The sequence below is a fragment of the Propithecus coquereli genome, unplaced genomic scaffold, assembly GCF_000956105.1.
Source record: "Propithecus coquereli isolate 6110/MARCELLA unplaced genomic scaffold, Pcoq_1.0 Scaffold633, whole genome shotgun sequence".
Lineage (NCBI taxonomy): Eukaryota > Metazoa > Chordata > Mammalia > Primates > Indriidae > Propithecus > Propithecus coquereli.
The window spans coordinates 319,993-332,342 of NW_012152319.1; the positions used below are offsets into that span (position 1 = coordinate 319,993).

General features: G+C 55.2%; 1 protein-coding gene across 2 annotated transcripts in view; it reads right to left on the reverse strand.

Annotated features, from left to right (window-relative positions):
* Positions 1 to 604: 604 nt before the first annotated feature.
* FBLN1 (fibulin 1) overlaps positions 605 to 12,350 on the reverse strand; it is a 65,145-nt gene continuing 53,399 nt past the window's right edge. For both annotated transcript variants that reach the window (XM_012659790.1, XM_012659788.1), the window contains one exon: positions 605 to 1,418. In XM_012659790.1, coding sequence (XP_012515244.1) covers positions 1,279 to 1,418 — 140 coding nt within the window. In that variant the 3' untranslated portion in view covers positions 605 to 1,278. The remainder of the gene's footprint in view (positions 1,419 to 12,350) is intronic.

Sequence of the window (12,350 nt, forward strand, 5' to 3'; positions counted from 1 at the left end):
GTCTGTTCTGACACAAGGTTTTAGAGGCATTTGGAGTCAGATAAACTGAATTTGAATTCCTGAATTCCCTTTGTCTCTACAACGGTGTGTGGATTTTGGCAATTGTGTTCCTCTCTCTGAGTCCAGTTTGCCCATCTCAGGCTCACCGTGCATGGTCACACCCACCTCACCAGATTGCCAGGAGGAATAAAGGAAGCACCATGTGCGCAGTGCCCGGGGACTCCGTGAACACCAGTCCTGTCTCCTCACTGCTGAAGAGAGTCGTTATCTGCCCCCAGTGATTTCCAGAGAGGATCAGAATGCGCATGAGGTACGTGATTGGAAGCAAGTCTCAAAGACACCAGAGCCCTGTGTCTTGCCTAGCAAGGCTGGATGTGGGCATGAAACAGACTTGAGGCTTGTTTCTCAGAGGGCATGGTACTGGAAATGACATGGGTAGGGAGCTTTTCTAGTTCACAAGCTGGGCCCACATCCCAGAACCTTGTGGAGCAAGAGGAGTTTTAGGACGGCCTGGGGAGGGGGCAGATTCTCAGTCCCTTTGCTGGTGGGGGGCTCCTAAGCTAGCAGGGAGCCCCCTTCTCGAAAGACTCCCATGCACAGGCCATCAGGATGATCACAAAGTTGTTTATTTTCCCACCTGAAAGAAAAGATGGAGGCAGGGTGCAGAGAAAACCCACCATTCCCCCGTGAACATACTGGGGCCACACACAAACCTAGCAGGCTGTGTCTTTACCGAGGGATTTTCCTCTGTTTCAACAGAACTGCAATTTACCTTCTAAGTGCTCCCCAAGGCATGTTGTCATGCTGCTTCTGGGAGAATTTATCTTACATTTATGTGCTATTCTACAGCAGCCGTGTCCTTAGAACATGTATCTGATTGGCAAAAAAAAGTACCAAAATTTCAAATTTTATATAATCAGGGCAAGAACTTGCCTTCTCTTGGCATTTGGACTGGCTGCCCCCTGAAAAATGTCTTTCTTTCCTTGGTCCTTAGCAAGGCCCAGCCCACAGAGAAAGGAAGTAAAATTTAACCTTTACATTAAAAATCGAGCAAGGTTTTCAACCCAACAGTTGAGCAACTGGACTCATTATTTAAACACCAGAATATGTCAGATGGACTTACTCATCTGGCTCAGCTTGATACATGTTGGCCTAACACTACAAATACGTAACATTAAGAAATGTCTGAGGGGTACAAACAACGGCTATTGCTGCATAGTCGCTGGCAGCAACGACTTGGCCTGGAGGTGCACCCTTGGCTGTGCCACAGACCAGTCTTCAGAACCAGTACTCAGAGACGAAGATGTGGACGTTGACGACATTTCGGTGGGAAACCACGCCCCCAACCACATAGTTCATCTCCAGCTTCAGGACGGCGTGGAATGGGCCCACGATGGGCCGCACTTGGCGCACCACACCTGGGGAGAGAGCAGAGAGTGTGCTGGAAGTTAGCAGGGACTGTAGCAACCTGGAGATCTGGGAAATGAATTCCCTGAAGGAATTTCAGAGCTACAAGGGGTCTTAGACCTCACTGAGTCCCATCCTGAGCCAGATGCTCAGGTCCCCTGAGTAACATCCCCCTCCAAGTGGGCTCTGCTTCCACCTCCAGGGACCAGAGACGGTGAACTTGTTACTTCCTGAGATGCACAGCTCAGACTGTGGGACGCTGTGAGTGTGGGCTTTGCAGTGGGCGGCTCTGGGGTCAATGCCTGCTCCTGCCCTCTCAGAGCCCAGGCTTCCTCCTCTACCACCATCTACCTGACAGGATTTGGAAAAGCCTAGAAAAGGTCCTGCCTGACTGACACCTATCCCCCTCCTCCTACCCCTGGGAAGAAATGAAGCAGGCATACCCTCTTCCCCATGATGTTTGAGGATCACAGTGGAGTCCTGGAGCCCCCTTCTCTAAGCAGAGCAGTTCTGATTGCCCATGGGACATGCCCCTGGACCCCTTGCTTCCCACACCTCTGTGGAGGGTGTCACCCAAGCTCATTGTTCAGTGTTTGTGGTAATGAAATCAAGAGGTGGCTCACTCCTATAATCCTAGCACTCTGGGAGGCTGAGGTGGGAGGATCACTTGAGCTCAGGAGTGCAAGACTAGCCTGAGCAAGAGCGAGAGCCTGTCTCTACTAAAAACAGAAAAAAAAAAAAAACACAGCAGGGCATGGTGGCGCATGCCTGTAGTCCCAGCTACTCGGGAGGCTGAGGCAGGAGGATCACTTGAGCCCAGGAGTTTGAGGTTGCAGTGAGCTCTGATGACACCACTGCACTCTAGCCTGGATGACAGAGTGAAACTCTGTCTCAAAAAAAAAAAAGAAAAAGAGGTGGTTCAGAGGCTCAGAGCAGCAGCAGAATGGCCAGGGCAGTGAGAAGGAGGACAGCAGGTGGAGGGAGACAGGTGTCAGTTCCGGGGAACTGCAGGGGGTGGCAGAGAGTTCTGTTGGGACCAAAGGCCATGATCAGTGGCCTTCCCTGCTGGCGCTCAGAGAACAGGGCACAGACAAAGCTCAGCTACGCCAGGGTGGCAGAGGCAGCAACCCCAGGCACTCTGCAGATATGCGGGGGAGCAGGGTTGGTGGTGAGAGAGTGGATTCCACAACTCTCTCCCAACCTGGGCCAGGCCCTGGTGGCACCACCTTGCCCTGCAGGGCACCCGAAGGCTCCCAGAGAACTCTCCCGTACTCTGGGATGGGGCTAGAGAGAGTGCTGCCATCCTCACTGGATTGTGGAGAAAGGGCCTCAGATTCCTCAGCAAGCAAAGGATGCCACGTCTCCCGGAGCTTTTGGACCTAGTGAGTAAACAGTGCGGCGTCTGCCTGTACTTCTGCACTGCACGATCCAGATGCCCAGCCCAGCACATGCCAAGGCTTCTGCTCCAGGTGTGCAGGGCCGACCTCTGCCAGACCAGAGGGCTCAGCAGTTCACCTGCTCATGCGTACATGCCTCGCTCAACAGGCACTGGGGCCTGCTCCCATTGTTACAGACATAATGAACAGAACCTGGGTTCAAAGCTGGTGGACGATCTAGGATTAAAAGCAGGTAAGTGCTGTGCTCTGATAGAAGCCTGTTCATCGTCCAGCAGGGGAAAGAAGGGAGGTGAGGAGGGCTGGGGGAGTCAGGACAGGCTTCTTGGAGGAGGTGCCCCCCCCTGCAGAGGAAGCTGCATGAGCCAGGCTGACCCCCAGGGCCTGGGGCAGAGCAGCACAGACCAGGATGTTGACAGTTAGGAACGAATGACCTCCGAGCTCCCTTCTCCATTCCACAAGTTCTGGTGTTAGGATTTGCACGAAGTCACGTGGATGCAGGGCTGTGCTGGTAACTGCTTAACAACTGCCTCTTGGATCATCCCATATACCAATTTCCACAGCCGATTTCAAGACACCAACGTGACGTCACTGATAGTGGAGTTGGGGAGACATTTGTACAAGCAGCTCTCCAGAGCCGGTGTGAACTGGTGTGAGCTGGCTCTGGCACACCTGTTCGGACGCTCTATGAAAAGCAAGCATGGAGCCTGCAGCTTCAGAACCGCATGGTGAGGAATGCCACTGACTCTACAAATTGCTGATTCTGGGCTGGTTTCTACAAACAGCACCTCTGCAGGCTCAGGAAGCGTGCACGGGGGCAGCCGATCCCAGGCCCTTGGTGCCCGGCATGCAGCTCGGGGAGATCTGAAGGGTCTCCAAGGCCTGCTGCACCAGCAGCTAGTTCCCAGTCAGGAATGTCAAGTTCATGCTCAAATCTGGGCGTGATGTCCCTCCTTTCACTCTCTGGGCTTACGTTTCAAAAGTGAAATGCCCAGCAGCCGGGGTGGAATTCCAGGCTATTCCCTAAGCAAACACGGGCTTTGGCTCCGATGGAGAGATAAACACAGGCTTCTGCAGGCTGTCAGCACCCTTTCTCTGCCTGCTACCTGGCGATGACACTGCAGCTTGTCCTGTTTGAAGGCCCATGAACGTCTTCAGCTCCCAGCAAAAGATGTGGGCTTATCACCACCCTCGGATTCCCTGCATCCCCGATGCTGGGTCACCCCTGCCCGCCCTGCCCCGGGCTGGCTCACCGTGCTGAGCCCAAACACACTCCCAGGGCCGCTGTATGTCACCTTTTCTCCTCCCCAGGCCTGAGCCAGTGGTGGCACCCATGAGCCACAGAGGCCTGGGCTACCTGCTGATGTCACTTATCCTGAGCGCAGAGAAGGTTCTTACCACCCCTCCTGGTGCTCAGAGGTTGGGGCTTGAAGGGGAAAGGCCGGAGAGCCCGAGGGAGCCTGAGGACTGCTGCACGGCCGAGCGAGGGGGAGGGGACACCTCCACAAGCTGCGCGCAGACATGCCTTTGTGTCTGTTACTGTTCTGTTTCTGCATGTTATAAAGTGACCATATATGATGCATAATAAGTAATTACTATAAATATAATGTATATATCATAAAAATATAAATATATTATTTAAAACATATAAAATACATTATATATAAATTTTATTACAGATAAAGTATATGCTAAATTTAGATGCATATATTTAAATATTTTATACAAAATATATTTTATAAATTTATATAAAATTATATGTAATATGCTTATGTGTAAATATAATTATATATAATGTATAAGCTATGTATTATTATATATAATTATTAGCATAACGATATGCTAACTATATTTTATCATGTTTATATTTTATATATAATATATATAAATTCTATACCAATTATAAATATAGCCTATATAGTAATATATAAACTATATCTTATATAAGCTTATGTATAACTAACTAACCTAGTGGGACCCCAGGTGAGTTACTGAAACTTTCTGAGTTTCCATTTCTTCTTCTGTAAACAGGGACTAAAATTAGCAACCTCCAAAATCAGAAAGGAAACGAACTCAAGGTCACCCTTCTTCTACCCCTGCGGAAATGACCGCGGGCTGCAGAAAGCGCCCCAGTGTTCATGGGATCCGACGCTCTTCCTGCAGGATGGAAACACACAGCGTTTCTCTTGGACAGACTTTAAACTCTGCGAGAAGGGGAGCCCTGGATGTGCGGGAAATGTCTGTATCTAAGCACCCCTGGTCAGGGCACTCCTGAGGTCCCATCTGCAGCACGCTGCCGACTCAGACCGCAACGGCGGCGTGGCGTGACAAACGCCGATGGGAGCAAAGGACCGCGCTAGGGCAAAGCACTGCAGAGAGGCAGCAGGTGGAGGCTGAATTACCAATGTGGGTCCCAGTCAGGGCCTGGGTTTTCTCAGCGTCTCTGCATTTAACAAGAAAAACAACTAAGACGCAACAAACAGGGACGCCATGGGGGTTAAGCAAAAAATCGTGCGGCTGCACAGAGCAGGTGTCCAAGGAATGTGGGTCCCTTCCTGCCCTTCCAGAACTGGCTTCTCCGTCCCTCCCCTCTGACCTGAGGTCCACGTTGCATCTCCCACTGTTCACATGCCGCTCGGCCCAGGGCTCCCGTTCCCAGCCACGCTGCCCCAGCCCAGCCACGCTGCCCTGGAGTTTGGGGAAACATGTTTCCTCCATCCCCAGGCCAGTTCAAGCCCGTCTTCCACCTCCTTGCCCTCACCTTGACCACACCCAGCCAGGGGCCAGGGAGGGCTTCAGAAAAGAGGACCTGGGAAGTCCAGCTGGTCCCCCGGGCCTGGCACGTAACAGATGCCCAATAAATGTCTATAGAATCAAGTGGCTGGTTCTGATACCACTTTTTTGTTCATAGCTTCCTGCCTACTCATCGCCCATCCATCAACCCACCCATCCACTCACCCACCCATCGATCCATCCGTCAACCCATCTGCTGCAGTTTGGATTGTTGTCCCCCCCAAATCTCATGTTGAGATTTGATTCCCAGTGTTGGAGGTGGGGCCTGGTGGGAGGTGTTTGGGTCATGGGGGCGGATCCCTCACGAATGGAGTAGTTCTCACTCTGCTAGTTCACTCGATAGCTGGCACCCCCTCCTCTCTCTCTCTTGCTCCCTCTCTGCCACGTGACACGCCTGTTCCCCCTTCACTTTCTGCCATGAGGGGAAGTTCCTTGAAGCCCTCACCAGAAGCAGATGTTGGCACCATGCTTCTTGTACAGCCTGCAGAACCGTGAGCCAAATACGCCTCTTTTCTTTATAAATGACCCAGTCTCAGGTATTCCTTTATAGTAATGCAAACAAACTAAAACGCCATCCACCCATCCATCCACCCATCCTTCCACCCATCCATCCATCCATCCAATAGCAGCCGCTCTGCACAGGGAACTTTGAGGAAGAAGCTTTAAGTTTCTGTACAGGGGAACTGACATTCACATTGGGTTTTGAAGGATAAGTAGAAGCCAAGGAAGCAGGACGCACATGTGCAAAGCCCCAAGTTGTGAAGGTTCAGGCCAGTTCCAGGAACAGTGTCAACCCTGGGGAGGGACAGACAGATGAACTGCTCCAGGGGACCAGGAAGCTGTCTCCTGGCTTCCTCCCACCACCAGTTCTACACCACTGCTCTTCAGAACCACCGACAACTTCCCTGCTGCAGGGGGGCCGGTGGGGAGGAAGGAAAGGAAGCAAGGAAAGCTCACCGCCACCTGTGGCATCACGAAGCCTCTGCCAGGGCCCAATTCCATCCATCCCTTTGATTCTACGGACATTTGCTTGGCATCTGCCACGTGTCTGACACTTGGGACCGGCTGGACTGCTTTGGTCCTCCTCCCTCCTGGCTCCCCTCTGAGTCGCTGGGCACCTGGTCTCTTTCCACTGTGACACTGCGTCTGCCCACTGCAGGGGGCATCTGCACTCGGCCCCAGCCAGGGGCGGGTTTGCACCGTGCTCATCTCTGCCCACCATCCCCAAGCCGGGGCCACGACTGCTGAGCAAGACAAAGGCAGAAGGAAGGAGAGAGGGAAGAAGGGAGGTCAGCCCCTGAAGCCCCGCGACCTAGGAAGGAAGACGACACTTTGTCCTGAAGGACAGAGGGGCCGCCGCAGGCTCTGAGCGAGAGAGGTTTCACGTGGGACAAGCGCTCTAGCAGCCGAACGCAGCGCAAAGCAAGAGGCGTGTTTCCATCACGCCCGGCCTGTCCCTCTCACCTTTTACCTCCCCACCTTTCCAAAGCCCCAGAAAGAAAAAAAGGCCACGGTGCTGAGTTCAACTGTGTCAATCTTCCAAATCCTCGTCCTTGGCATTTCTGCTTCGGGTCTCAGACGCTGCTGGTATTCCTTGGCGTGTCTGCGCCTCTTAAAGATATAATTAAGCCTTTTTTTCCCCTGTTAAAAATGTAGGCCCCCTTAGGCACTTCACTCTCACGTCTAGCCTCTGCTTTGTAAATTGCAGCTCATGGGCCGGGGACCCGGCACCCTGGACACGAGGCGCACGGGTCCGACGGGGACAGCTTCATGCCTCTCGGGCTCCGAGGTCCATGTTCTTGGCCCCTGAAGCATCTCCCTGCTTCTGCTATCTGGAGTTGTGTTTCATTGTCCACCAATTGTTTGAAATGATGAAAATCGGCCACGGGGCTCTCGGCGTGGGTCTTACGTCTCTGACTCGACACTGACCTATAAAGAGAGCTGGGGCTGGGGTTCCTATGTGGGTTCTGCACAGACCCTCCGTGTGACCTCATGCAGGTCACCTTCCGCTCCGAAGTTCAGCTTCCAACTCGAGTCTGTGATTCTAACGGACACAGGGTGATGGAGTGAACGAGGTTGTCAGAGAGCATTTTGACAAACACGATGATGACCCAGGAGACTGCACGGTATCTCACCCCAGTGGAAATTAACTGTTTTCTAAGAGACAGCCACCTGAGTCAGAAAAAGCAGAGGTAAGACTTTGAAAACACCGTGTCAACGTGATAAGAAGGGGAAGAAGCCATCCCTAACAGAAGTCAGATTACGGAGTAATTTACTCCGTGGTGGTCATCTGTTTGCCCACTGCCACGTAAGGCCGAGGGCGAGGGCGCTGTCTTGGCCACTGGCGAAGCCCCGGTTCTTGGAACATAGCAGGTCCATGGTCCTACCCTGTGCCTGATGCATAGGAGACACTCAACAAATGGTTGTTGGGTAAAGATTAAAGCGTTAAGCGCAGTCGATAAAGTTGAAAATTATCACCCACGAATCAAAGTATTGGGAAAGAATGGACAATAGCCAAAGGTCCCTGAGTCCGCAGATGTCGGCCACGTGGAAGGAGAAAGGGCGACAAACGAGAGCCAGCCTCCCTGTCTGGCCTCAGTGGCCACCACGTGGAGCCAGCCACGAGCAGGGAGGAAGGCAAAGCGTGGGCCTGCATGGACAAGGTGCTGGAATGGAGGGGACACTCACGGGCGCTCAGAGGAGACCGTGGGCCCACCACAAGCATAACGGGCAACTGGCAGGAGGCGACGGTCACCCAGATCTCAGGGGATTTACCTGGGTAGAAACCACAGTCCCTGCAACACAGGATGTCTGGCACAGACCAAAGGCAAAGATGGAACACCAGGTACAGAAGCAATACTGTCGGTACTTGCAGAGCAAGGAACTAGCGTGCGGGAGAGCCGGGAAGGGAGCGGGCAAGGGAACCGAGGGCCCGTGTGCCTGCTGCTTCCTTCAGTCCCCTCCACGGTGCCGTGGAGAGAGATCGGCACCTTCCTCTCCCTGGGGAGTAAGACGAGACTGTGCGAGTGGCACGTCCCAGGGCACAGGGCTGACGGGGCCGCGGGTTCCAGGCCGGCTGGGACGAGCCCAGAGCCCAGCTCTTTCCACCCCACTGTGCCCCGCCCTCCTCACTGTGCGAAGCCATGTCCAGGACGCTTCCAGATGCACGGCCCTTAGCTGAGTCATAAATATACGGCAAAGGCGGCAGAAAGGCATTAGGACCCACCGGGTGATCACATCAGGAACGGGTGGTGCCACCGAGGGGACCGAGCTCCTGGAATCTGTCTTCTCTGCCTGCCCTGGGACCCGGGGCAGCTGTCTGGCTGCGTGTTTCGAATGCCGATGTCACTCAACATGTCTCAGCGAAACCCATCATCCGTACCTCTTGGTTATTATAAATGCGCTCCCTCCGCGGTCCCCTGCGAGCTACCCCAGACGGTTTGGAGGGGACAGCCGCAGGCAGCTGAATGACAGAGAAAGCCCCTAGCGTACGCCTTCCCCTCGGGCAGGACCGTCAGCTTCGGGCCAAACCCCTTCAGCCTTCAACTGTGACGTGGGAGCCAGCGTTTCTCGGCACATGGTCATCGTGAAGCTCGTCTCCCTCCTCGTCCCCACCGCAGGCGGCAGGAGCGCCGTGGCTCGGGGAGGAGGAAACAAGGCGCAGAGGGGCTGAGGGAGTTGCTGCTGATCACGCAGCCAGCAAACAACAAACCGGAACTCGAACCCAGATCCTGGGCCACTGCCCCTTCCACCAAGCCACATGGCCTTGCCAAAGCAAGAGAAGGTCAGGGCAGTGTTCCAAAAGGATCTGCCATCGGATGCACCTACTTTTACCAAGCCGGCCGAAAATGTGGCTGTGATGGAAGGATAAATCATTTCCCCTCCTTCCGTGCACTTCCTGCCCTGACCTCAGCCTCCACCACCTGCTGGGGTCCTCCCAGACCCCAGACCCAAACTCGTCAGCCTACTCAAATCTCTCTAGACGCCCCAAGAGGGGCAACTCAAACCCAAGCACACCAAACACAGACCCTCCCTCCTCCCTAAAACCCACTGCCCTACCCCCCATCTCCCACCCGGGTCCCCCAAGCCAGAAACTTGGAGTCACCCTCAACAAGCCACTTGTTCCCATCGCTCCAAGTGCAATTCCACTGGGGCTGATGGGTTCTAGTCTCGGGAGTTTCAGGCCGTCCTCCCTCCTCCCTCCTCCCCCGACCCCACCCTGCCTCAGCCCAGGCCTCACTGCTTCTGCCCCACCGCTCACAATGCTCCTCACCCCACACGCCCTCCCGCCCTGGTCAGAGACAGACTCCGGGACGTAAATCTGACCATGAATCCGACTGTGGGGTCGTGCTGTGGCTCTGCTGAAAACTCTGCTCCCCCCACCCCAAACCCCCAGCAGGTGAGACGCACCCCCTGATGAGCCCTCCAGGGCCCTCTCCGGCCCCACTTCTCAGCACGCAGTGCTTCGGCCACCCTGAACCCCTCGCGATCCCCCCGAGATGAGGGGGGCGACGGCGGGCAGAGCGAGCCCAAGCCCTGCCAACTTGATTTAAAGACCCAGGCACAACAGAGAGAGACATGTCTTGCCCTCTGCCTTCCAGTTCAGGCTACACTGCCCCCTTCTGCAGACGGAGAGTTCGCGCGCGTGCAGCACGGGGACCCCGCGCCTGCAGGCTGGAGCAGAGCCCTCCTTACTCAGCGGACAAGCACGGAGTGCTTGCTCTGGGCACGGCTGTGCCGGGTGCTGGGGCTGCACGTCGCCCAGCCCTGGTCTGGGTCGTCACGGGGCTCGGGGGGAGGCAGGCAGGGGTGATGGGGCAGGAGGGGTGCAGCCGGGGAGCGGGAGAGGCTGGTGACGGCGAGCAAAGGTGCTTCGGCAGAGCTGGGGAGAACGCTCCCCAAACCACACACCTGGAAGCTTCCCCAAGGAGCTACCCTCGAGTGGGCTTTGAAGGACGAGGCGCCTGGCAAGCAGTGGGCCAGGGCGGGCACTCGCGCCTCAGGAACACGGGCAGCGGGGTGCTCGCAAGTCTGCCCACGTGGACAGGAATGAGAGAGGGGTGAGGGGAGAGGCTGATGCGGTGGGCAGGGGCCAGACCAGACCGAGACCCCCTTCTGGAGCAGTGGGGAGTCACTGCCAGACTTCAGCAGGGAGGGCACGTGAGGTTTGCTAAGCCCCATGGCTCACTTCTCTCCTTCCTGAGAGCTGCTACGAACAGGCGGGCCACTGCGGGGCAGGAAGCGGCTTCCCACAGGCAGGGCCACGGCACAGAGCCCTCCCACAACGGAGCGAGGCCACATCTTCCATGGCCCCTCATGCAGGCTGGCGTCCGACACGGGGCTCAGTCCTCAGGGAGAGGTCTGGCCAGCGTCTGCTGAGCACTGGTTATATACATCTACTCTGTGGCCCGTGGTCACGGTTGTTGGGGACCCAGAGGTGACAGCTGTGAGATTTCAGGACTGTGCCCTGCCCAAGGTCACCAGGAAGGTCACGACAGCAGGAACCCACATCGAGTCCCAACGTGCTGTGTGCATTCTTAGCCTGGAATCCGCTCCGTGCCTCAGTTTCTGCATCTGGAGAACGGGAACAGTCACCCACAGGGCTGCTATGAGGAGCCAGTGACATACGATGTACACATAACATGCTTGGGAGAGTGCCTGGCCCCCGGCAAGGGCCGCGCGGGGTTTGATGTTAATCTGAGGACTATGATACTTGGGGTTCTTGGCCTTGCCCACAGATGGAACCTTCCTCGCCGAGTCCCTCTGGAAACACCCCGACATCGTCCCCTGTCTGTTGAGGCTGCTGGCCCGGTGACAGTGGCCCTGAGGTCCCTTAACATATTTAAGGATGGTCAGGTGAGGCTGTCAGAAGATTTGTATCATCATCAGACTCTTTTTTTTCTAATTTTGTACAACATGGCTCTACTGCTGTTTGGCTAAAACATTTCATTTAAAAAAAAAGAATAATTTATGACCATGCCCAGTGGTATCAAAGGCTTTTCAGAAGGTGCAAGCCAGCAGCACGAGAGGGTCACAAATCACTCCCTGGGCTCAGAGACGCTAAGGAGCTGCTCGGCTTGTTTTAACCCCTTGGTGACCTGGGAGTCAGCGGGTGAGTGGGCTCCCGCAGTTGCGGGTCCCTGCCAGGGCCGGGCCTGGATTACCTGCAGGGGTGCGTCTGGTATGTGTGTGTGTGTTGCACGCGTGTGCATGCAAGAAACAAGGACAAATGGTGACAGAGGGGAGCCTCGTACAAATGAGCCCCTCAGAAGCACTTCCCTCGAGGGATTCGGTTTGGTGTAATTAAAAGTCAAGCAAAAACCTCCCAACGCCCTGACCCCTGGTGCTCCCCTCTTTACTGCACCCTTCCCGCCAGCACCAACACTCCCTGTTCACAGCAGACTTTCTAGAAGGAGTCTCCCGGGAGTGCCCACTCCAGCGACTTCCCTCCGTCCACTGCACTGCAGCAGCCCCGTCGAGGCGGCCATGGCCTCGGCACTGCTGAATCCAGCGCGGACCCCTGGTCTCCGCCTCACTCCACACTCGGCAGCACTGACAGGCTCAGCTGCCCTCCCGTGCCCTCCTGGAAGCTTCTCCTCTGGGCTTCCAGGACTTCGTGGGCACAGCAGGCCCACCCCTGCCTCAGGGACTTTGCACATGCTGTTCCCTTGGCCTGGAGCCCTCTTCCTCCAGATCTCCACGTGAGTCACTTCCTCAGCTCCTGGGTCTTTGACAAATGTCACCAGCCACCGGATT